This window comes from Peromyscus californicus, unplaced genomic scaffold, assembly GCF_007827085.1.
Source record: "Peromyscus californicus insignis strain IS unplaced genomic scaffold, ASM782708v3 Scaffold_4__1_contigs__length_199733344, whole genome shotgun sequence".
Classification (NCBI taxonomy): domain Eukaryota; kingdom Metazoa; phylum Chordata; class Mammalia; order Rodentia; family Cricetidae; genus Peromyscus; species Peromyscus californicus.
Window position 1 is genome coordinate 182,786,118 of NW_026294562.1, and position 25,828 is coordinate 182,811,945.

At 53.9% G+C, this 25,828-nt stretch overlaps 1 protein-coding gene across 4 annotated transcripts; it reads left to right on the plus strand.

Moving 5' to 3' along the window:
* Znf787 (zinc finger protein 787) lies at positions 1 to 25,054 on the plus strand. 4 transcript variants are annotated; one of them, XM_052762698.1, is made up of 3 exons: positions 1 to 1,377; positions 14,570 to 14,658; positions 23,352 to 25,054. In XM_052762698.1, exons 2-3 carry the CDS (start codon positions 14,580 to 14,582, stop codon positions 24,416 to 24,418), a joined length of 1,146 nt encoding a protein of 381 aa, XP_052618658.1. In that variant the 5' UTR covers positions 1 to 1,377; positions 14,570 to 14,579; the 3' UTR covers positions 24,419 to 25,054. The 4 variants fall into 4 exon arrangements, with proteins under 4 accessions (XP_052618658.1, XP_052618657.1, XP_052618659.1 ...); XM_052762697.1 differs by lacking the exon at positions 1 to 1,377 and adding an exon at positions 1,411 to 1,637; XM_052762699.1 differs by lacking the exon at positions 1 to 1,377 and adding an exon at positions 2,018 to 2,318.
* Positions 25,055 to 25,828: the final 774 nt, after the last annotated feature.

Genomic DNA, 25,828 nt, shown 5'->3' on the forward strand with positions numbered 1-25,828 from the left:
TGTTATTGAAGGGGACACAAAGCTGTTCCTCTCAGGGTTTCATGGGTATGAGGTGAGTGAGCATGCATCCCTCTGAGGCTCACCATGGAGGAAACACTTAACCTTCATAGTACTCAGTTTAACATTCTAAGAATTCCTCTGTTGTGGCCTAGGGCTCAGGATGGGATGATAACTAACCCCGTTCACTGCTGCCAGTTTGCCTTTTAGTTCTGTTAGCTTTGAGCCAGGAAGGAGCAGTTAATTATATTTACTGTCCTCTGTTTACTCTTTAGCTTTGGGGCCATTTTAAAACCCCTACCATCACCTTTAGCCTTTTAATCAGTTACAAGCAGCCGGTGATCTTTATCACAAGCTGAAAGGTCCTGGCTGGTTTATCTTTAATCTAGCCATGGAAATCCAGCCTTGGACATGAATTACTGGCAGCTTGGAGATTTTCCATTACAGGGCTCAGCATAGGCCACCTCTTGAATTTCCTACTTCTTTATCCACCCTAACAGACCCAGTCGCGAAGGTTGGGTGGTGCTTCTGGGGCATATAAAGTCGGCATCTTGTCAAGGGAACGGTTATGTTTTCCATTTTCTTAGCTTGTCCTCAGGTGTCATGTATCTTTTTGCCTTTAGGCTTTGTTTCTCTAGGCTGTACAGTACTTTCTCTAGCGCAGAAGGGGTTGTTTCAAAAATGGTCCAACCCTCGCTTACTCCAAACACGGGCAGCACCTGACGTCTGCTTTCCTAAAGTTAGTTACGGACCACTGATCAATGCCATTTGTCTCAGAGAAGCTAACATTGACATTTATGCTTCAAATTGTGCCTTGAATGCAGTAGATACAGAGGGTTCTTTCATTCCGTTTCTTCACCATCAGCATCCTTGCAAAATTTAAGTCATAGAGAAACACTTAATTTGCAGACATACTCCGCACGTTCGAGCCCAGGCTCCGTCATTCTAGCTGTGTCACTTGATAAGGTGATGTGACCTCTGGTCCTCTGCAAAACGGGGACAGACCTCAAGATGAGGTCGTCCCAAAGTACAACTCTCAGTCCAGAAGACACAGGATCGTAGATCTCGTGAACCGAGGTTTACAAAAGACCGGCGTTGACCTGGAGGCGTCCCGGGGCGGAAGGGGTTACGATGATAGAGACGCCAGGAGGACCGGAGTGGCGGGAGCGTCCCCGCGGGCAGCTCACCGCGCAGGCGCGAGTGGGGAGGCTGGGTTGGGGGCCGCCCCGACACCCGGAAGTGTGCGCCTAACGGGTCGAGCCGGGCCTTCGGTCCTGGGAGGGGGCGGGGCCGGAGCCCCTCGGAGCGAGGCGCCATAGAGCCGGACGGAGGACCCGGGTCCTAGACGTATCCGGAAGTGGCGTCCTAAGGCGCCTCTCGGTAACCATAGAGCCGGAGGGGGGGGGGGTGGAGGCCAGGGGTCGCGGAGCTCGCCTGCCTAGAGCGGCGAGGAAGCGGTGGCGGCCCGGGCGGGGGAAGAGAGGGAGAGGCGCGAGCGGAAGCGGCCGGGAAGGTCACTTCCGGCCTGGGCGCCCGTCCCCCTGACCCCAGGGTCTGAGTCGCCGCTGCCGCCGCTGCCACCATCCGCGAGGCAGGCGAGAGGAGGGAGAGTGCAGCGCGGCGGCCCCGGGGCCGAGGAGGTGAGGGCGGCTTGGGGCTCAGCGGGGCGTGCGCCGAGGGGCCGGGGTGGGCGCGCGTCTGGAAGCCGGGCTTCGGACGGGGGTGGGTGGGGAGGCGGGAGGGCGAGCGCGGCGGAGCGGGCGAGTGCGCGTGCGCGTGGTGTGGTGGGGGGTGTGTGTGTGTGGGGGGGGGTGGGCGTGAGCGAGCGCGCGGCCGGGGCGCTCGCACGCGTGCGCGCGGGCGCGCGGGGGGCGACTGGCGCCGCGAGCCGGGGCGGTGCGCGTGCGCGACTCGGGAGGCCGTGCGGGCCGTCTGTCACCTCCGTCCGCTACGCGCCCGGGGCCCCCCCCCCCCCCCCCCGGTCCGTACTTGCCGCCGGCCATGGCCGGAAGTGCCGGGGACTTTGGGTCGAGGGGGAGTTGGAGTTGAGGGCTGATGGGGGGGAAGGGGCCCCGCCGCCTGGACCGGGCTGACCGGAAACGGCGGCCCAGGGACAGTCTAGGCCTCAGTCCTCCCATGTCCCCTCCTTCCCCATCTCCAGTCGCCCTGGTCCGTTGCTGCCCCGGGCGCCGGGCGCCGGTCTTTGATCCGGCGGGGTAATTACGGGCATGCAGGCGGCGGGAGGCCCATTCATCTGTTTCCCCCGCGCGTGCTGACGGGCGGCAGGAAACCGGTCCCGGGAGGGGAAGCGCCAGGCCAAGGTCAGCGCCGCGTGGGCCGTGCGGCCCAGCCTGGACAGTTGCCTTCCTCCCCCGGGGGGCGGGGGGGGGGACAGGGTCCCGCGCGGAGCCCCGCCCCCCCCCCAGCCCTCCCGCCTCCACCCCCCAGTCCGCACCAGAGCAGGTCACAGGGTGACCCTCAAATCCCAGGCGTTAGTGCCCCCAGCACCTGCAGAGGTCAGCGGGAAAAGTGATCCCCAGGCGCTGAAGGGAGTGTGGAGAGTGAACCGACGCCTGGCTTAGAGCCAGGCCGGGCTCCAGGATAGGAAGATGAACAAGAAGTCGGTGTGGAAAGCAGAAGCTGAGACCTGACCCACCGCAGTCCACGGGGATTGCTCAGGGCCTTATTAAAAAGGCAGTGACTTGGTTTTGTTTTGTTTTCTTTTTTTTTTTTTCTCTCTCTCTGTAGTTTCCGATTCAGGCTCTATGCTGGGCCTTGTTGAGGATCCAGTTGAGATCTGGCCTCAGCTCTGGTGCAGGGATAAGCCTCCTGGGTGAAGTGCAGCCAGCTTTCCCTGCCTGCCTCTCTGGAGTTACTGAGTGCTGTGCTGCCATGGCCCGGAGAACTCTTGACATCAGATTCTGACTTGGCTTATCTCATCCATTCTCCATCTAGACTGGGGATGGGATGGGAAGGGCATATCTTCTGGCTTGGACCATGGTGAAGTGACTGAGTGGCAGCCACGGGGAGGATTCCTCACTAAGAGCTCTGTAGCTGGGATCCTTCAGCTTCCTAAGTTCTGTGGCTGTAGATAAGAAGCACCACTCTGTTCCCATGAGGACACAGTGGAGGTGATAACAGCATTCTCTTCATTGCGAGGCTTGTCATACTTTCCTTTCAGGCAGAAGTTACTCAAAAGGTCTCTGAAGCCAGTGTTCCTGAGTCCCAGTCTTGGCTCTTTTACAGTTCTGTGACCTTGGATGTGTCACTTCCCCTTTCCCAGGCTGTTTCCTCCCCAGTCTCCTGAAGTGGAGAACATTGTCACAGTTCCCTGAATAAGCCTAGTCTATCACGACTAATCCCAACACATTGAATTGCTCTGGTGGGGACACCCCATAGGTTGGAGAAAAATTCCCAAGGTTTCCATGGGCCAGGCCTGCTGGTGGGTGACACTGGTCAACCTGACAGGGATCTTGTAGTCCCTTTTTGGAATTGTTCAGGCCAAGGGGGAGATACACCAGAGTGGCCGTGGGAGTTCTGGGGGCCTACATGGAAAGGATGCCGTGATCTCAGTGCAGGGGCAGTGGCATTAGCATTGGTGGGTCTTGGACAAGGGGTCCCTGGGACTTATGGGAGATGGCAGGATGCATAGCTCAAGGCCATCAACAACTATGTAGTCACTGATGGGCACCCATAGCTCTTGGGGGTGGGGTGCCCAGATACACTTCACAGGCTTTCCACATCCATATTGGCATCCTCTGACTAACTAGGGCTGCACCCGGTTTTGGGCCTCCATATTGAGGAGAGACTGCAGATTGGATGACGTACTCTGAGAGCTTGGCAGGCACCTGGTACTAAGTTCTTTGAGGCCCTGGGACAGAGGTGGTCACCTTGGTTTTGGCAAGATAGGACAGATGCTTGCGCTGGTATTCATGAGGCCTAGGCCCTAAAGTAGCTTCAGAATATAGTCTGTGGGAGCCCAGAACTGGCCTCTGATTGTAGTGCCATCCCTTCCATTGGAACAGTTCTTTTGGGCAAGGCTGGATCTGGGATCACAGGCCTATTCTTAGGTGCTAGCCATTGGGTTGGGGTTCCTGGTTCCCCATTCTGTGGGTAAACTGTCAGGAAGACTCCTGCATACAGTGCTGCTGGCTGGAAGACTCTTGAGACCTAGTCTCTTCTTATAGGGGACCTACAGCATAGTTGGATGAGCAGAGGTGACTTCTGCTGGTGGCTGGGATGGGTGATGAGACTTGAGATTTATGTCAACTGTGGTGGAGGCCTCACTAGCCAGCAGAGTGGGTAGGAAGCTGAGCTGTCATGGTCCTTGTACCAGTGGCCCTGAGGTGGAGTGTAGAGAGCTGTAGAATTATCCAGGTTGCTGGTGCCTCTGCTTTTCCTCTTCTGCCTTGGCCTCTTGGCCTCTCCTTTTGTGCTCCCAGAACAGTGGCTTCTCTGCTGTGCCCAATGGGGAGTTCTGTCTAGCTCTGTACAGGAGTGCCTGCCCTGAAGTGGATAATGCTGGGGACTAGACATCAGATAAAATCTCAGCCTCAGGGTCAGGCTGCTCAAAGTATTGCTTTGGGGCTCTGTGCAGGGTCAGTTGGTCAGGGCTGAATATAGTTCCTGTCCTCCTTTTGAGGACTCAGTCTGCTGGACATTCCCTGTGAGGTTTGGGGGTGGGAAACCCAAAGGAGGAACTTTAGGGTTAAGATAGGAATCTCTCCCAGAGGACGGAGGACTCAGCCACAGGATCAAACATTAATTGGGAGCAGTGCCAGTGTCCTGAGAGGAAGTCTGGCCGACCCAGATTTGACCTGGAGTTTCGCTCTGTGGCTGTATAACATTGTATTAGCCACACAGTTGTCTAGATTGTGGCCTTCTCATCTCTGAAACAGGTACAACGGTTATGCTGTGCAATAAATGCTTCCTTGCCTTGTCTGTTGGCATAAAGTGCCTACAGGTTTCTTGTTCAAACCTGGGCATGTGTCATGATTTACTACTGGCACAGGGTGAGATGAGGCACCTTGCCTCAGTCACATGGTTGGTCAGCGGTGGGGTAGGTTCTGACCGTGGCAGCTTGCCTGTAGAGATTTTCCTCTGGCCTCTCCCTGGCAGTTCAGGGGATCAGGATCCAAGCTTATGCGCTTACAGCACCATGTACCGCAGGGCTTGGGGTTTAATCTGCACTTGGTGAATGTGATCTGTTACTGTTGGCTAAGGAGGACAGTTGCAGCAGACAGAAAGGAGCAGTTGCGAAGGCTTCCCAGGGGAGGAACTGTTGATGCTGGGCCTTGGCACTTGGGCATGCTACCTCAGCAGATCTAGAAAGGCGTAAGGCCAGGTGGTATCTGCACACCTAGAAAACAGCCCGGCCCAGAGTGTGGGTCTGAGGTGGCTCATGAGTTTTTTGTCTGTCTGTAATGCAAGATGTAGTTTTTAGAGAGTTTTAGGTTCACAGAAAAGTTGAGCAAGAGGCACAGTTCCGTTATGCCCCTCCCACCAATCCCAGGTTCCCCACTGTTGGTATCCCACTCCACCCCCATCCTGGGTTAGCTTGCTGTTATCGATAAACCTGTGCAGACCTTGTGATCCATCGCCCAGCATGCACAGTGGATTCCTGAAGAGGGTTTGCTTTTGGCAGTTTGCATTTACATGCCAGTGGTTAAGAGTCAGGTGCTCAGGAGTGACCCTGAAGATCTGCAGATACACTGAGGCTGTGGGCTAATGCTGCAGATCCATGGCTGACATGGCTGTGCTTGGCCAGGGAGGAGCAGGGTGCCCCTCAGGGATTGCTCCAGCTGAGTGCGAGGTGTGTCACAGGTTTACAGTGGACTAAGAACCTAGACAGCTCTCCTGAGGTAGGTGAGGCCAAGGTCTGTCTCTATTCTGACCATATTGATCATCAGGTTGACAGTGTCCATGCTCTCCTGAAGAGAGTAGAGCCCACAGGAAGTGGATGTACTAGACCAGTTAGGAGGCAAAGGCATCTCATCAGCTAAAACACTGGAGGGGAGACCGTGAGGCCCAGGAAGTTCTGCCTGGCTCCATGCCTTGTTTAAATATACCCTCAGATCCGGATGAGGTGCAGACGATGTTCTCAGATTGTGACTACCAAAACTGACTGGATGAGATGGAGTAGTCCCCAACGGCTCACCCCTGAAGGACAAGTGTAAGAGCCCAGTGGCGGCAAACAGTGGGATTCATCCCTTGGATGCTTAGGCCTCGTCCTAGGGCTGAGGAGATGAGGGCTTAGCTTTGGTCTGGTGTTGGATGCAGGGCTTGGTTAGAGAGGAAGCTGAAGAACCTGGAGTGAGGGGACAGGCACAGACAAGGGAGGCCGGAAGGGATCTGCTAGGGAAAGCAGAGAGGTTGCTGTATGGAGCACTCTAGTGAAGGACAGACAGCAGGGCATTGGGCTGATGGCCATCTGCAGCATATTCTGGAATGATGGGTACCTGGCACACTTAGTGACTGCCCTCGGGGAGCGCAGAAGGAAATAGAGAGAAAATCAGAGATAATGACAAAGCTGGCATGTGATGCAAGGCGGGGCCTGGGCACAGGAGGAGGAGGAGACACTTGAGTCAGCCCTTGGGAGGGGAGGAGGAGTAGGCAGCTGGAAGATCTGGGCCAGGGTTCTCCAGATGGCCCCAGTGCGGGTAGACAGTGAGATGGGGGCTCTGGAAGAAGTGGGAGTTTGCAGGGCCTAGGCCAGACCAGGGTCCTGGGGGTCTGGGGCGAAAGTCGGTTTTGTGGCTAGTGCAGTGGGTCTGTGATGGGGCTGTTTTAGGCAGGGTAATGTTTCTTGCCCGTGGCAGTTTTCCTAAATTAGGGGATCCTTTCCATAAGGTACAATTTGCCCACTGAAAGCATACCGTTTGCTGGCTTTCAGCATGGTCACTGCTTTGTGTGTGCATCACCACAAGAGATTTTGGAAAATTTCCTTGTTACAAAAAGAGGCTAACTCCTCGTGGTGACCCTCCACTATAAAGTTATTTTCATTGCTACTTCATAACTGTAATTTTGCTGCTGTTGTGCATAGTAAATATCTGATATGCAGCCCAGTGAAAGGGTCACTCGTCCCCCACAGGGTCACAGCGCACAAGTTGAGAACTGCTGTTCTATGGGTTTGCTTATTTTAAGTGTCTTATGTGGAGTTGAGCAGAATGTGCTTTCCAGAATTTGACTTGCTTTACAAGCAGAAAGCCTTCGAGGTTCAACTTTGTGTGTGTGTGTGTGTGTCAGTGCCTCACTTCTGCTGTGGCTGAGTGCCATGCTTCTCCTGATGGCATTTTGTATTGCCTCTTTTTGTTTTTTGTTTTTTCGAAACAGGATTTCTCTGTGTAGCCCTGGCTGTCTTGGAACTAGCTCTGTAGACCAGGCTGGCCTTGAACTCATAGAGATAGAGGGGTCTGCCTCCCTCTGCTTCTGAGTGCTGGGATTAAAGGTGTGCGCCACCACTGCCTGGCTGTATTGGCTTTTTGGCTTTTGTGATTATATTCCCTGAGCATTCACATCTAGATTTTCATGTGGCAGGAATTTTTCCCATGCGCTGCTCTAGGGTGTAGACTGTAGTGGAATTGCTGGGTGGATGGAGATTATTTGCCTGACCTTGAAGGACTGCCAGGTGTTTTCTGAAGCAGGTGCACCGCCTTGCCCTCTCACCAGCACTTTCATGACAGTGACCTGCAGTGTGAAGTGGAGCCTCTTTGTGGCTGTGCTTGAATTTCCCCAGGGCAAGCTTCGTTTCATGTGCCCACTGGCCATCTGGATATCCTCTTTGGAGAAAGGTATTCGGACCCTTTCCCTAGGGCGGGGGTTTGTGTATTGCCTCTGTGTGTACACATGTGTTCAGATGCTTATGAGTGTGAGCACACATAGAGGTTGACCTCAGTCACTTCTCTGTCTTAGTTTTATTTATTATTTTTGGTGTTTTTCAAGACATTGTTTCTCTGTGTAGCCTTGGCTGTCCTGGAACTCGTTCTGTAGACCAGGCTGGCCTCAAACTTACAGAGATCCTCCTGCCTCTGCCTCCCAAATGCTGGGATCAAAGGTGTGCGTCACCACTGCTTATTTTTAAAGATTTATTTATTTAACATGTATGTAGCTGTTTATATGTGCCATGTACATGCAAGTACTTGAGGCCAGAAGAGCATTGGGTCCTCTGAAACTGGAGCTCGGCAGTTGTGGACAGCCATGTGGGTGCTGAGAACCTAACCCGTGTCCCCTGTAAGAGTAGTCGGGCTCTCCCCCCCGCGCATCTCTCCAGCCTCTCTACTTGGTTTTTGGAGATGGGGTCACACTGAGCCTAGAGCTCACCCTTTGGGGTAGATGAGTTAGTCGGCCTTGCAAGTCCCTCTCCCCAAATTGGCCTGGCTCAGCTTCCCGGCGCTGGGGTTACAGGTGTGGACTGCCACACCTAGTATTTTATGTGGATGCTGGGGATGTATACTCGGTCCTCACACTTGTGCAGCCACTGAGCCGTGTGTCTCAGCTTGCTTGCCCAGTTTTTATTTAGGTTATTTGACCTGAGTGACTTTTTACAAAGGATTCATTGCTCGTGGAGTGGAGAGGGGTCTTGAGAGGCACAGGCTGCATCTAGAACTGGGGTGCCAGTGAGGGGAGGTACCCAGAAGCAGGCCCGGGGGTGGGGGGGTGGGGGGAGTAGAGGGAAAGAACAGAGGAGGCAATGACTTGGTTGGGGCCTTTGAGAAAGGGGGAGATGATGGTTGGTATCCTTGCTGTTGACCCAGGGATTTGGGGGGTGAGGGTGTTTGAGACCCAGAAGTAGATGGGGGCACTTGGTGACAGAAAAGTCAGTGTGTTTGCTGATGAAAACGGAAGGTAACACAGGTGGTGACTGGCAGGTAAGGAAGGAGGTGCGCTGGGATGTCACCACTCCTGCCTGCTGGTGGGAGGAGAGGAGCAAGGAACACCGGGCTGGAAGAGGGAAGGGAACACGTGAGTGAGAGAGAGGATGAGGGGCAGGAGGGGCTGCTTCTGCACCCAGCCCCAGCGGGCGGGGGAAGAGGAGGCCAGATTGGCAGCAGAAGAAAGCAAGGGGATAATTGGTGGGCAGGCATCCAGAGGGGGTGGGTGAGACCTAATAACAACAATAATAACAATAATTTGTCTGGGCTTAATAACCCTGTCAGATCCATGTGCTAATTGGATTGCTTAAGGGCTCTGCTGGGAGGGGTGGGGACTGGGGGGGTTGGTGCCCTTTCTTCTACTTCTGCAAGGTGGAGGTCAGAGCAGGGTGAGCATCTGTGAGAGGCTGGAGGTGCTGGCTGGAGGTGCTGGCTGAGAGAGAAGGAGGAAAGGCAAGGATGGACTGCACCTCTAGGGTTCCTGGTCAGAAGCATCAGGTTGCTTGGGCTGTTCTTTGTTTCTTCGGAGGTGCTGGAGCCTGAACCTAGAGGATCAAACCTAGGGCGTCCATCACATGCCAGGCATAAGCTTTGCCACCGAACACTCTTGCACACCTTGGAGTTTTCTTGTCTTCAGGTTGGGCTCTTCTCTAGGGAGCTAGGTTTGTGGCTCCTGAGGTTCGCCTGGTTCCTCTGTGCCTCCCCTGCAGACGCAACATCCTACTCCCCAGGCTGTGAGATCTCAGGTGGGCCCTGCGCCTCCAGAGCTAGAACTAGAGGGCCAGTAGCTATCTGTCTTCATGAATGGGTGAATCAGTGGATGGGACAGAAAGAGGACTGGATGCCCTTCTTAAAGCCTTTGCGAGGTCCCTGATTTCATCCCCACAAGCTTGGTGCCACTGGCGGCTTCTCACAGCCCTGTGAAATACCTGTCCTGCAAGGACACACACAGCTGAGCCCTAAGAGCCCTACGAGCTCAGGGTCACAGCATGCAGCTGTGGGAACACTGAGGTGGAGCTTCCGGGCGGGCTGGGATTTGCCAGTGAGGAGGAGAGGCATGTGCCCCTGTCTAGAGTACCGGGTCTGCTTTCAACTTGTTCGCTTACGTCTGTCAGGGGTTTCAGCCCCTGTAGAGCACTACATGCCGCCCTAGGAGCCCCCTAGACAGCCCTAGGTACCCCTGCTACCTAGAGGAGGCAGGATGGAAGAAGGGCGGGCGGGCACCTTTGAGGCTTGCTGAAGATCTGCCCCTACCCCACAGATAAACCCAGGCTGCTGTGTGTGTGGCCTGCTGCACCCCTCTGGCTTCCCAGCTTGCCAGCAGGGGCCTGGGGCAAGACAAAAAGGCCATGTGACAAGGCAGGAGGAGCAGAATGCCTTTCCCTTCTTCCTTCTGAAGTGTAAACCTCTGAGGACCTTTGTGTGAGTGTGGGGGCCAGGGGTGGATTGACGGCAAGTCTTTCCCAGTCGTCGTTGTCTTAGTTTTGAAAACTGGCTTTGACTGAACCTGGAGCTCACCGTTTTGCTAGACTGCCTGGCCAGCAAGCCTCAGGAATCCTCGTGTCTGCTTCTCCAGCACTGGGGCCCAGGTGCACTGCCATGGGTGCTGGGGATTGAACTCCAGTCTTTATGCCATGTGGCAGGCCTCTGCGGACTGAGCTGTCCATCTCCTCAACGCCTTCCAGGGCATTCATTTTATGTGTTAGTTCACCCGTGGCGTAGGAGCCAACCCTTCCTCTACCCTGGGCCCACCAGTGCTGTGGACTTGTGTGCGCCCTTGGTTCAGGGGAACTTACTCAACACTTGGCTTCACAGACAAAAATCAACACAGCAGCACATGGCCTGGAGCATAAGCTAGGCCGCCTCCTGCTGGCTCTGCTCCCAACCCATGACTCTCCTCATGGCTCTCACAGTCCTTGGCTTTGAAAGCTGTCCTTATTTTTGTATCTCTTGCTCTTTAACATTAGGAGTCAACCAGACTTTTCCTTGTATTTGGCCAGATATAAAATATTTTAGGCTTTATGGATCATAGTGCAAACCAAAACTGTCATTCTTAATAGGTGACTAGGAATATATAAAATGGGACCATTTGAGGGGAGACACCATGGTGTCATTGTTAGTAGGAGTTTGGCTAGTCTGGCAAACCTTTTTCAGCCAGCGCAGGTTAGGCCCTGCATCGTTGCCTCTCACCCTGCCAGCTCTTTGGGCTTTAGCCCCCTTGAGGGTTGCCTCACTGCCTGGGCAGAATAGTAAGGCTGCCTGGCTTTCAGGAAGTAGAGGCTGTCCTCCTCTGACCACTGAAGGCATTTTGCAGGGGTGAGGTGAGTAGAAAGCTCAGCCCATAGCCTGGCCCTCCTCCCTGCAGGAAGTTGGCTGGAGCTGGGAATTCCCGACTGCTTGTCACACTTGGCAGCAGCCTTTCTTAGGACAACCCTCTCTGTCCACCTCTTTGACCCTGCAGTGCCTGGAGCTCCTCTGTTTTCTTTCTCTTAGGTACTTGTAATGTTGACGGTTTCATAATCATCAGGCATGTATACTTTTTAAAAGTGGACTTTCTATTAAAGGTATTTGTGTGCTGAAAATACGCTGTTTTAAAGCACATCATTGGGTGAGTTAATGTATTCAGAGTCACATAGCAGTCACCGCTGTCTAGTCCTGAATGTTCTCATTCCTTGTCAGGAAGCCCATACCTATTTTTCAGTTACTTCCACTCCTGTCCCTGTCACTAGGCTGCTGCTGCCTGTGTCACCCCCCCTCCCCCGCCCCCAAGACAGGGTCTCTCTGTGTAGCCCTGGCTGTTCTAGAACTTGCTCTGTAGACCAGGCTGGCCTTGAACTCATAGTCACCTGCCTCTGCCTCCAGAGTGCTGGGATTAAAGGCATGCACCACTTCCCGGTCCTAGTCTACTTCTTGTCTGTGGACTTATCTAGAGAGTCCATACCCATGGAGTCCTATGCCATGTGGCCGTGCACTTAGTGAGCTTGGAAGTTCATGCATGCAGAATCTTAGACTATGTGGCTGTGGACTTAGTGACCTTGGTAGTTCATACATGCAGAATCTTACACCATGTGGCCCTGGGCTTAGTGACCTTGAGTAGTTCATGCACACAGAATCTTACACCATGTGGCCGTGGGCTTAGTGACCTTGAGTAGTTCATGCACACAGAATCTTACATCATGTGGCCCTGGGCTTATTTGACCCTGAGTTTAGTGATCTTGGGCAGTTCACACATTCACCTATTTCTGGTGCCCTGGGCTTTGTGACCTTGGGTAGCTCATGCTCCTGGAGCCATACACCTTGTGACTCTGGGCTTAGTGACCTTGGCAGTTCATGTACAGTGAGTCATATACTGTGGTGCCCTTGGTGTAGTGACCTTTGGCATTTCATGCAACCATGTGGCCCTGGGCTTACTAGGCCTCTGACCTTGGGATAATAGGTCTGTGCACACGGGATAATAGGCTTAGGTCTGTTCCTTTCCCTAGTGTTGGCTTTCTGCCTCTTAGCTGTCCCACACAGCACTGCGTGCCTGGTCACTCATGCTGTTGTGCAGGTGTGTGTTTTCTTCTCCTGGGTGTGTGCCAAGAGTGCAACTATAGGGTTACTTGGTAACCCCTTACCATTTGAGAAATGGGCTGTCTTCCAAAGCGACAGTTCGCCTGATGCTTTCCTGGTGTACTTGTAAGTTCTCTTGGAGTTGTTTGCTTGCTTGTTTCACTTTGGGACAAGAGCTGGTGTAACCAGGCTGGCCTTGGATGCATTGTGTAGCTAAAGCTGGCTTGGAACGTTGGATCCTCCTGCCTACCTCTCTCAGGTGCTGCTATTAACACATGTGCACCACCATACCTAGCTTCCTTTGGCGTTTTGGTGCCATGACGTGCCATCTGGGAGCCCTGCAGCCTTGTGTCTTGTGTAGGAGAGATGGAACTTTCACTCTCTCAGAGTTTCCCGCTATGTCCAAAAAATAAGCTGCCGCAAAGCAGATCACCCAGAAGAAAATTCAGGTGCCTTCTTGTGTGGGCATCATGTGAAAGCAAGGCCCTTGGGGCTTCTGTGCTGGTGACTGGAGTTGTGCTGTGGAATGTGGATGGGGAGGCTTGTTTATTCAGAAGTCCCTTGGCCTTGGCTCCTGTCCTTGATATGGTAGTTTCCTCCTCTGGAACACAGATGGCGTGTCTCAAGAGAAAGAAAAGGGAGTCACTGCTGTCCCCACAGACCTTGGACTGCAGTCCTCCCCTGCCTGGTGCTGTTCTGATGGGTTTCTGCCCTCCTCACACCTGCCTGTTCTGTTCTAGTCCTGAAGGTTGTCAGCTGGGGGAAAAGAAGAGAACAGAAGACATTTGGACTCCCTTTTGTGAGCAGGAGGATCTATTGGTGTCATAGGCCTGTGACCCATGACTGCCTTCCCGACCCCCACTCCCACACATGCACACGCTCGCTGTGGAGTAGACGCCTGTGGTTTGCTGACATTCTGTCCCATCCACAGGCTGATGGGGCCTTCCAGGTTTCCCAGTTTAAACCTTGCTGTTCTTTTGAGAAGCATCTTCAGAGTTTTGGATTTTTCTCTCCCAGTCATCACCTGGGATTCCTATAAGCATTTGCACCCAGCTCTTGGGCCACATGGCCGCCTTGTGCACATTCATGGGACTATTTAGACCTGGCTCCAGCAACTGGGGCCCACTTGGGTCTTTTTGTCTGTGTGTGGTTCTCCCTCCTGAGCCAGGTCCGGGGCAGGACCAAGTGCTGGAATTCATTGAGTTTTGTCTTTTAAGCCTTTCCTTGGCCCAGTTTCATTCAGCTCTGTGTTCATATCATTGTTCTGGGGCACTTGGGCTACCTGGTGCCGCTGTGCGTGCCGGGGTTCCTCTGGGTAGTGCTGACTTAGGAGTGGATGTGGGAGGGCAGACTAACTTGGTGTAACATGAAGGAGCACTAGGGGTGAGGAGGAGAGAAGGCCGGGTCAGGGTAGACGGTGGCTAGACAGGGCTTCCGAGGTGACACTCACTTCAAACAGTCCGGCAGGGATAGTGGTCTTCACTTGCTCACAGGCTCTCAGGAGCCAGGAGGAACACAGCTGAAGGGTCCCAGGTGGCTGTGCCGGTAGGGGACCTTTCCTGAGGCCTGGTCCTGGCCTAGAAGACCCACATGTTAGTGTTGTCTTATGGAGCAGGCTTGTCCAGACCTGCCTGCAGTTGATACATTTAGGTAGCCAGTCAGCCCAGAATGTTTGATATGGGAAGTCAGGCTTTCTGCCTTTGAAATTTCTTTTTGTTGCTCTTACTCGATGTACAAGTTGACAGTTTCCTGTCACTGCGCTCTCCTCCCAGTTGTACCTGAGCGTCACTACCACACTCTGGAGGTATAACGGCCTCTTCTACCAAGTGTCAAATCTGCATGGTTGCGTAACCCCATGCCCCTCTGTTCTCCATCTTGCCCGTGAGGAAACTGAGTCACGGCGATGGAGTTGCTCTGCTACATTCCAGTTGGGTGGATCTGGGGAGGGAGGGGTCTGGGAACATGGCTGCAGCCCATGCAGCCAGTGGGGGCTGAACAGTCTGATCTCCTGAGTCCGGGGCGCCGCAGCCCTAGCCACCGCCACCGTCTCAGTGCAGGCTCCTGTGGCTGGGTGGCTGTGCCTGCATCAGAGAGTGCTCTGTCCTCACACCACCTGTAAGCTCTGTCTTCTGCGTTATCCCTTCCTACAGGGACCCAGACATGGAGCTGCGGGAAGAAGCTTGGTCTCCGGGGCCGCTGGATTCTGAGGACCAGCAGATGGCCAGCCATGAGAACCCAGGTGAGGTGGCCTCGGTGGTTCCTCAGCCAACCCCACTGCCTTTTCCACCAGGCTGGGGAACCATCCTTTGTCACTCTGGGGTGCCTGGACTCCTGCCCCTTTCCCTCTAAGAGCCCCACAGCCACAGCTTGGAATGAGAGGCTGATGCTCTGGTCCCCAAGGGTCCTTTTAACAGGACCATCCAGATCTTTTGCCTCATGTCTCCAGCTGGCTATTGTTGAGCACCGTTTTTGTGCCCTATGCCCTGTTCTGGTTCCAGGAACACTGACTGCTTCATGGGTGCTCCTCACATCAGGGTGGCCCCCAAACCCAAGGTCTGGAAGTTGTAATGAATGAGTGAAGGACTAGGAAGGGGAATCTGTAGTCATGTGGTAAGATTTGGGAAGGGTGGGCTGGATTAAATATGAAACCATTCATTTTTTAAGTGTTGGCACATGTGTTCTGTTTGTTTAATAAAGTATTATTGGGTGGAGCAAAACTCCTGTGGGTTACGTGGTGCCCAGGTTTGGCGGTAAACCCATGCTAGCCCACCGCCACCCTCATCCCGCTCCCTGGTGATCCCAGCGTGGTAACAAGAAGGCACAGCGCACACTGTGTCTGCTGCCTGGGGCAGATGGCGCTGGCTTCCTCCCTTTTAATAAATCGGTGCTTCCAACACATTGCTTCGGTGTTCCTTAGACGTTGCTGCATGGCCCCGGGTTGCTTGTCTTGTCACTCCCCCCTGTACACAGCCATGTACCCAGTGTGTGGGGTTACAGTACAAGTGTGGCACGACCCTGAGCACCTGAAGACCGTGCAGACTGTCGTAGCTTCCCTTCGGTTACTGTGAAAAGAACTCAACATGAAAACTTAGGGGAGAAAGGGCTCATTTGAACTTCTAATTCCAGGTTACAGTCCATCATGCCGTGAAGTCACGGGCAGGAGCTTGAAACAGCTAGTCACAGCACATCCAGTCAACAGCAGAGAGAAATAAACGCGTGTTTGCTTGCTTGGGCCCAGTTTGGTTTCTTTCCACCCATAGCAGTCTAAGAGTCCCTGACCAGTGGCGCCCTCACAGTGGGCTGGCTCTCCCTCAGCAGTTAACTGGTGACAGCTCCTACAGACGTGCCCACAGGACAACCCCGCGTAGACAGCCCTTTCCTCAGACTCTTCCAGGTTATTCCGGGTTGTGTCAAGTTGACAGTTAAAGCTGGCCAGCACTCTGACGTTGCTTTCCCTGGGCTCTGCCTTGTTTAAGTGCTGGCCTGTTTATCACACACTTGGCTAGCCTCTAAAGGTGGTCCTCAGTTGGTGGTCCTCAGCAGAACCCTGGCTCTGGACAGCGGAAGCTATGCTGCCTCATTCTGCTGAGTGGTTGCTGAGAGAGCAGGAGGCATTCCAGAGAATCAGATGGCAGGGTTTTAGATTTTATTTTATGTTTTGACTCTTGCATATTTCTGGGAAGCCTGTTCAACCGAGAGAGGCTAATGCTGTTACTGAGAATGGCACTTTCGGTGTGTCTTGACATCATTGCCAGCCTCCATGTGGGTCATCTCTCTGAGAGCGCACAGAGCCTCGGAGGTCAGGCTGCCTGTTGGTGGGTTGCAGGGGATGGAATTGGGACGGAAGCTGAGCACCTTGCCTAGGGATGGGCTGCAGAGGTGAGCCGGGGCTCCCTGGGGCTGAAGCAGTTTCACAGTCAGTCTCCCAGGCTCCTTTTCTCCCCATTATTCCAGCTGCCATGTGAGATGGGCAGTGGCCATGGTCAGAGAGATCCTTCCAGACTGTCTTGGTCCTTAGCTCAGCAACAGGCTATCCAGAAAGAAAAGTAGAGTAGTCCCAAAAGAAAGGGCTTTCAGCTGGTGTCGTGGTAGTCTCCCACTGGGTGATGAGGCTCTGTCCTCCTGTGGAACATCGCACTCACCCGCCATGCAGCTCGGTCAGCGGGAGAGCTCACTTCAAAACCATAGAATCTTCCCAAGTCCCTGTGTAGGAATACAGCAACGCATAACCAACCCCCTGGCCCTTAGACCACACTGACAAATACCAGGCCTTGAGCATGGCTGCTAGCTCTAGCAGACCTTATGGGCTAAGCCACCTCAGCCTGGGTGTGTAGAGGTGGCTTAGGGGAAGGAAGTGGAGGAGATGGCCTTCAAGGGTTCATTGGGAAGTTCGGGGGCAGGGACACACTTGGGGATCCAAAGCTATAAAGTAGGTGTTTTTTGCAGAACTGTGTGGGACATGAGAGGCCAGGGAGGCCAGTGAGAAGAAACCTGGGTTCTTGAACCATCTAGGTACAGCCCTGCAGGGCACGGCCTAGGGAGCGAATTGTGAGCAGGGAGGGAGGCAGGAGAGACTGTTCTGATGGAAATAGGGTGGCAAGTGGCATTTGTGTGACCACGGTATGCAAACAGTGAGAATTCCATCCTGGTGCCTCACAGGCCAGGACGCCTGCCTGTCAAAGGAACTGTGGCCGCTGCCCTAGAAGGTGTTCTGTGAAAAAGGAAACAGGTGACTGGGAGTGCCTCCTAGAAGTCCAGATTGCTTAAGTGTGTTGAGAGAGGACCCGGCCCACAGAAAAACGATGTGATTCTAGAACGCTTCAATGGGGCAAGCTCAGCAGAGATGAGGAGTAAAAGCCAAACCCAGAGTGGAAAGACTAGAAGGAACTCGAGTGAGTAAGCACATTGTCCCAAAACATTAAAGGTGAGGAGGGGCCAGAGAGACGACTTCCTTCCAGAGGGACCGCTTCCACCTGTGACTCCAGCTCCAGAGTCTGATAATGGACTCTGCGCACCTGCACCCCCATACGGCCGCCTCACTAGTACATATATTTAAAAATTCTAAAAAGCTGAAAACAGGATAATTGTAAGATGAAGATGAGTTATTTACTTTTGAATTTTCGAGACAAGGTTTCTCTGTAGTGCTGGCTGTCTTGGAACTCTGTAGACCAGGATGGCCTCAAACAGATCTGTCTGCTTCTGCCTCCCGAGCACTGGGGTTAAAGGCATGCACCACCATCTCTCAGCAAAAATGAAATTTTTAGAAGATTAAAATGGATTAAAGAATATTGAAGTTAGGCAGAGAAAGTGTGATATACATTTAGACCGAAACCCTGATGTATGCAAAGCAAAGGAATAGACTATATGGCAAAACTATTCGTGGGCTACATGGCTCAGTGGTTAAGAGCGCTTGCTGCTCCTGTTGAGGACCCAGGTTATGCTCCCAGCACCCATGTCTGGCAGCTCACAATGCCTGTAATTCCAACCTTGGGATCCAGTGCCGCCTTCTGGCCTCTCCATTACCTAGACACTTGTGGCATGCATTTACACAGACACACGCACACACAGATACAGATCCATCCTGAAAACTAATTCAAGAGAAAAGCCCTGAAATTGAGCTCTGTTGAGAGAACAAGTCACAAACATTGAGAGCAGCTATAAAGAGCTGAGGGCCAGGATGTGGCTCAGTGATAGTGCACTTGTTTCACATGCCTAGGGGTGTTCGATCTCACCTGTTGAAAAATCAAAATCCAACTTCCTGGCAGAAGGAATGAGTAGCTTATAAGGAAAAGTAAAGGCAACGGGTAGACGTCAACATTTTAGCCCAAGAAAAGCATCACTGTGACAGTCCTCAGGGTGAGAAGGGTGAGCCAAGGATTTGAAGGGTACCAACAAAGAACAAGAGCCCAGTTAAGCCCCTCATCTGTGTGCCTTTCCCGGAAATGTAATGGTGATTGAGCTTTGGACAACCCCAGTGACCAGAGAGAGGCAGACAAAAGGTGGCAGTGAGCAGGGCTGGCTTCAAGCACAGGACCAGACACCTGCCTATGGGGACGCTGTGAAAATGGAAAGGGACTCGTTAGGGCATTTAGTGTGCCTGTGCCCAGAAGGCAGCATGCGTCCAACCAGTAAGTGATTCCTGTTGTGATTCCATCGTCACCCACAGTGATGATGGGAGCTGTGTCACGTGGGAGGTACTAAATAGTTTCAATAAAAACTTTCAGTTGCTGAGAGTACATATGGCAATTGCCACTGTGGATTCACGAGTTTTTATTTGAAAACAAAACCCAGAACAGGCACTAACTGATTTTGCTCCCGAGTACTGCTTTTGGAAAGCTGTCGGTGGTGGGTCTGGGGTAAGCGGCATACAAAACAAACGGGATACTGCTGAGGGCACTGGACCCAGGGAGGACGGCGAGCATGGAGGAGGCTCACACCGGAGATGGGCGGTTTTAGCCTGGTGAATTTAAACCAGCGTTGGTTTATGCTGTGGTACTGGGATCCAACCTAGAGTCTTGGACAGTCTAGATCAGGGCCCTGCCACAGAGCTGCATTGCCAGCCCTCTTTCTGCTTCTTACTTTGAAACAAGATCTTGCTAAGTTGCCCAGATGGGCCTTGAACTCATAGCCCAGGCAGGCCATAGCCTCTCAGGGAGCTGACACTGCAGACCTGTACCACCAGGACAGGGAAGGGAGAGACTCATTTGGTCACTTTGGTGAATACTAGAGAACCAACCTACGCTTGAAAACGGGGCAGATGTCCTGCCTACAACCTCCTGAAGTGAACAAGTACCAAGAGCTTGACTCTGATGTGGGGTCTTGAGACCATTACAGCTGCTGTCCCACAAACAGAATAGCTGCCGCTTCCTTGTGCAGTTGGTCCATGATCTGAGCATTGTCCCAACGCAATACACGAAGCCTTTCTTCTGGGAGAGGACAAGACAGCATCGCAAGACTCTTTGGCGAGGCTGGGCTGCTGTCAGCCCACGAGTCCAGAGGTGGCATGAGTATACTGTAGCCAGCAGAGCCATATGGCCCTGCTTTCTAGTAGTTTCAAATGTTATGTGTATGAGAGTTGTGCCCACATGCATGTCTGTATACCACATGCTTGCCTGGTGCCTGTGGAGGTCAAGAGGGTGTCAGAGCCCCTGGAACTGGAGTGTCAGATGGTTTTGAGGCACCATGTGGGTGCTGGGGATCGAACCTGAGTTCTCTGCAAGGACAACAAGTGCCCTTAACAGCTGAGCCAGTCCTGTTTTTCCTGAGACAGTGCAACTGGGAGCAGCTGAGTCTTCAGTCCCCCTGCTCAGTGTCCACAGCCCCACTTCCAGATGCCACTGCCCTTCAGAACCGACGGTCCCGGTTGAGCCCAGGCATCTGCTAAAAATGGAACTCCACCTTCTGATCACTTCACAGTTTGCTTATTTACAGAACAGGCACACTTAACTGAATAACCAGACAACTTAGAAAAAGTCAGAGCCTAAGGAAAGAACATGCCTGAATTCTCCTTGCCCCTTACTGCCTTAGCCATTGATGGCCCTGAGGGGCAGTGGATGTATCTTCCACCCCCTGCAGGTCTCTGTCCTGAGCTCCCACACTTGTTGCTGTAATCAACATTCAGACTTCATGTCATGACTGCAAATACTGTTCAAAGATGCACATACACACAGTACACTGGCACTCAGACTCTTTAAACTTGGTGTTTTAAATTGTATTTTGTGTGTGCATGGGAGGGTGTTGGCACAAGCATGCCGCCATGCACATGTGGAGGCCAAGGAAAACCTGAGGGAGGTGCTGTTCTCCTTCCATAATGTGGGTATTACGGTGGAATTCAGATCGTCGGGTGTAGGGCAAGCACATTGGCTTGCTGAGCCATCTTCCAGACCCCATTATTACACTTGAATACATGTGTGTCACTATTTTGTTTTTACTTACTTCCTCCACCATCCAGGTGCTGGGCCCCTTCCCCCTCTTAAATAGCCCCTCCTGCTTCTCTCATATATCTCATTATTCTTTCATTTCCTGTCCTTTTAGACCTCTTCCTCCCCGTCTTTCTGCCTTCATTTTCCACACGCATGTGTGAGCGTGCGTGCGTGCGTGCATGCGTGTGCATACATGTGTCTGCCCACTCTGTGCCCATCCACTAGTATGCACAGGCCAGAGGCAGATGTAGATTGTTGTAGTGTATTGATCTTCACATAGACACTGAAGCTGCATGTGTTGGCTAGGTTGCCTTGCCTGGAAACTCCTGGAATCCATTTGTCTCTACCCACCAGCCAGCATTGGAGGGTCAGGTCTCCATCCCTGGCTTTTTATGGGCCCTGGGGATTTGAACTCGGGACCTCTTGCTTCCACAGCAAGTACTTTTACCCAATTGATGCATAGACTGTTGTTTAGTACCTAGTACGTGGAACTAGGAACATTTCAGAAAGTGTTGCTGGGGCACAGAGCCCAACCCCTGCCCCCAAGGTTCTTGTTCTTGATCCAAGGGGACTTGGACAGACAGTTCGATTATGTTAGAGGGAGAGAGATTTATTGTATATGGGGTGTGGGTGTTCACATGGGTCCGTGGAATCAAGAGACAGGCACCTCAAGGATGATTCTAGCCTTTCCCAGCTTCAGGGAGGTCATTTCTCTGAACTGAACCACTGTTGCTTGGCAAAGGGCCCTTTTATTCTCCAGTTTACACCTTTGAGCAAGTTAATCTTTGTACCCCAACACCTCTCATCTAAGCTTCCCAAAGGGACAATACCACCTGCGGTGTTCTGGGTTCTTCAGCCAGTTTGCTGCATAGGCTTGCAATTCAGAAAACAAGATTCACATGGAGGGCACTGGGAAACAAAAGGCTGGCTGCTAACACTGGAGTCAAACCAGCTGTAGCTCTGGGAATCCTCCGTACAGATACTGCCGTGAGCATAAGGGTCCAGGTACTGGGAGAAAGGAAAGAAGAGAGAGAGAGAGCCATACTTTGAATAGAGCATGGGAGGCGGGAGGAAGGCTCGGGCCCAAGGCCTTGTTTCTTGTAGTTGTTGAGGGTGCACACAGTTCTCCCAGGGTGCTGTGGGTAGTAGGTGAAAGAGCTGCTCTTTATCCTTTGGAATCAACCAAGGAGGAAGCATTTAATCTTTGCAGTATTTGTTTTAACCTTTCGGTCAGCTGAGAGTTGCTGTGTGTGTGGCCTAGAACTCAGGATGTCCAGGAAGGCTCCATTTGTCTTAGCTTTGGGCCCTGACAGAGCAGCCGTGTTTACTCTCACCTGTCCCCGCTTTACCTGTGGGGCCAGTTTCAAGCCTTAGTCCATTGCTTCAGCCTCACTCCGTCAGCCTCCACGGTCTGTGATCTTTATCCTCCGCTGAGTTTATTTTTCATTTAGCCCCTGAGGGCCAGCGCCTGACCGTGAGCTCTGGGCTGCTTGGAGAGTTCTAGTCTTAACCTTTGACGTAGGCCTCCTTTCAAATTTCACACACACGCACACACACACCCATACCCATGAGGCCCAGCTGTGGAGGTCTGCAGGCAGCATCTTACGATGGGCTCCTGGACCATGTAAAGTCTGTATCTCTACTAAAGACTTTGCATTTTCTTATTTTGTCTTAACTGTCTTTATCCATTTGACTTTAGGCTGGCCTCCTTAGGTTATAAACCTGGATCTTTAGTGTAGAAGTAGAAGGGACCTTGTCTTAGGTCCACTCTGACCCAGTCCTGATGGAGGGAAAGGGCTTCACACACCTGTGGGCTTTCATAAGGGCCGTTATGGACCAATCACACCGTTTGTCTCAGGAAGCTGACCTTGATAGTCATGTGTCCTATTGCAAAGGACCCTTCCCTCCCTCCCTAGCTTCCCGTTGCATTGCAGGTTGCCTTGCAGCTACCAGATGTGGGGTTGCCAGGCCTCAAGTGTCCCTCCAGCCCAGTGGGCCACTGTTTCTCATTTACCCACATTGTCTCAGAGGCTGCGTGTGAGCACTGGGAGCTGGTGACAGGAAGAGAGCTTCCAGTGGACTGTGAGACCTGGCTTTGAAAGGAGACTTCAGGGCGCCACCTGAGTTGGTTGGCAGGCTGGACCTGGTGAGCCCTTGGCATGTGACTGCAGGCCTTGGTTCTGTAAAATCGAGAGGCTGAAGGAGTTTAAGGGGTGGGTAGGGCCCTGGAGGAAAGATGCCAAGGAAGATGTACCCAGGCCTCAAGACAAGTTGGGATTGGATGGGAGGAAGGCTTCCAGGGCAGGCCGGATGCACATGCAGAGCGACTCGGGGCTGTCCTGAGAGGTGGGTGTCTTCAGTTGTCCAGACCAAGGCCCCTACACTGTAGTTGTCCTTGGTAGGCAGAGAAGGGGGAGGGGTAACAGGGGCTAACTGTGTGGGGCTTGCATGCCCAGTAGTCAGGCTAGTGCACCTCCCAAGCTGGTGTCCCATCCCGTTTGTCCAACTCTGCCCTGTTGAGACACCATTGCGTCCTAACCTGCATACCTTGTAAGACCTCTCACCAGCGGCATCAGGTCTGGCCCTCCATCTGCGGTGATCCTCAGGTGCCATTTGTGCTGGGGCCTCCCTCAGAACCCTTGACCCTCTATAGCTTTGGTTGGTAGACCTTTTCAGGGGCCCTGTATACAGGCCTTGGGCATTGGTCTACAGGTCCAGAGAAAGGCTAGCAGAGGGAACGTCCACTCTGAGGGAAGGAGAACAGGTCTTAGGGAGATGGGTTAGGGACACAAAAATACTTAGTGAAATACCTGGAGTAATCAGTGCCCCATGGGATAAAGGGTGCGGTCTGCAAGCTGGCACAACCCAGCTGTCCCTGGGTTGCACGAACCCTGAAAGGATGAGCTGCCCTGGGCCGCTCACTAAAGGAATCCATCAGCAACCCACACGTGGACAGTCGCTGTGGGCCCGCCACCTCTGACTTGCCTCCTCCTTCCCTCTTGCCTTGCAGTGGACATCCTCATCATGGATGACGACGACGTCCCCAGCTGGCCCCCGACCAAGCTGTCCCCACCCCAGTCCGCGCCTCCACCTGGGCCCCCTCCCCGGCCACGGCCGCCTGCACCTTACATCTGCAACGAGTGCGGCAAGAGCTTCAGCCACTGGTCGAAGCTGACGCGGCATCAGCGCACGCACACAGGCGAGCGGCCCAACGCTTGTAGCGACTGCGGCAAGACCTTCTCGCAGAGCTCGCACCTGGTGCAGCATCGGCGCATCCACACGGGCGAGAAGCCATACGCCTGCTCCGAGTGCGGCAAGCGCTTCAGCTGGAGCTCCAACCTCATGCAGCACCAGCGCATCCACACGGGCGAGAAGCCCTACACCTGCCCCGACTGCGGCCGCAGCTTCACACAGAGCAAGAGCCTGGCCAAACACCGGCGCTCGCACAGTGGCCTCAAGCCCTTCGTGTGCCCGCGCTGCGGCCGCGGCTTCAGCCAGCCCAAGAGCCTGGCGCGCCACCTGCGGCTGCACCCAGAGCTGTCAGGCCCCGGTGTGGCGGCCAAGGTGCTAGCGGCCAGCGTGCGGCGTGCCAAGGCGCCCGAGGAGGCGGCAGCGGTGGACGGCGAGATCGCCATCCCCATGGGTGACGGCGAGGGCATCATTGTGGTGGGCGCACCGGGGGACGGTGCCGCGGCAGCTGCAGCCCTGGCGGGGACAGGGCAGCGGGCAGCGGGGCCACGGTCTCGGAGGGCGCCGGCGCCCAAGCCGTACGTGTGCATGGAGTGCGGGAAGGGCTTTGGGCACGGGGCCGGGCTGCTGGCCCACCAGTGCGCGCAGCACGGGGACGGGCTGGGGGCAGCGGGTGGCGAAGAGCCCGCACACATCTGCGTGGAGTGTGGCGAGGGCTTCGTGCAGGGCGCTGCGCTGCGGAGACACAAGAAGATCCACGTGGTTGGGGCGCCGTCGGTCTGCAGCAGCTGCGGACAGAGTTTCTATCGGGCAGGCGGGGAGGACGACGGCGAGGACCAGTCGGCCGGTGCGCGGTGTGCCGAGTGTCGCGGTGGGGAGGCCCGGTAGGGACGGGGGTGCCCGAGGGGTGGGCAGGGCCCCTCGGGCTCAGTGGGGACTATCAGCGAGCAAGACCACGAGGCCCAGGGAGAACCGGACCGAGAGGAGCAGTGGCCTCCCTCCTTCCTCGGCCCACACTGTCCTGGGTGTGAGGGGGACCCTCGGCCAGCAGGACAGGTTCTCAGGACTGCTCACAGCCTCTCTGCTGACCCGCACCGGCCCTGTGTAGGTTTCCCAGCCTGGGAGCCAGAGACAGTGTGTGAGAGAACTGTGTAGATCAATCGGCACAAGACCCTCAGTGGAGAGGCCATCCCCCACCGCAGGTGTGGGGCCACGGTGTCCTAAGGAATGGAAGGAATCCTGGCCTTGTGCACCAAGAGGGTCTTCCTTCCCTTCTAGAATTTTCTTTTAATCATACCTTTTTGACCTCTCCCGTTCATTAATTTTTCTGCCCCGTGGGTCCTTGTCGATTTCCTAGCCCAAGTCGTCCCTCTCCCTCCTGGATTTGCAGTAGCAGAGGAGTGAAGAAGTAGCAGCCTGCTCCCAGCACGGTCTCATTGAGAGGACGGACGGGGTCCTGTGTGCTCCCTGTCCTGACGGTGGAAGAAGGGATGTGGGAGCAATAAATGGCACTATTCAATTGTCCCAGCACTGCCTGGTTCTTGAGTTTGGGACGGAGAAGGGAAAGAGGTTAAATGGAGACAGTCCACTTTGGTGAACACCAGTGACAAGTGCCAGACCAGAGGTGACCATGCTGTGCCCAGAGTGTCCTCAGCCATTTCAGGAAGGAGGCCTGCTTGCTGAGGAGCTCCTGCTGGGAAAGGGATTCAGGCACTAACATCTCCACAGGAAGGTGCAGCTTCCAGGGACTCCTGTGTTATGACTCATCCAAGTGCTGGTTACCAGTTAGCCATATGTCTGCCTTCTCTGCAGAGCGGGCTGTATCTTTGTGGCTGCTACCGTCTAGTGAAGGGGATCTCAAAGGAGGAAGATGGGCTATGGGTAGGCAGTGTCTCTGGATCCAGCACCCGCATGAGGAGAGGATGTTGGCAGTTACCACGGCATGTTTTGTTCGGGTGCTGCTCACTCAGTTCCAGTCCAGTGCATCCCCCCAGAACACTGCTGCTGGAGGGACCTTCAGTGTTAGGTGTAGTTTCCTGGACTCACAATCCTCAGCTCATTGTCGCCTGTTCCAGGGTTTTGCAGGGCTGTATTGTGGACTTAGCCAGGGAGTACTTTGAGGCTTGTCTGGGGAAGTGAGGGATAAACTGTAGGTTTCTTCCAACCATCCCAAGGAGTAACGAGGCCTCTTGTTAATGGGTGTTGTGGGAGGAGGTATGAGTCCTGAGTGTGCCCATCTGTGTCCGTCCTGTCCCATCTGAAGGATGAGGTCAGAAGTGAAGCTCACAGCGGGCGACT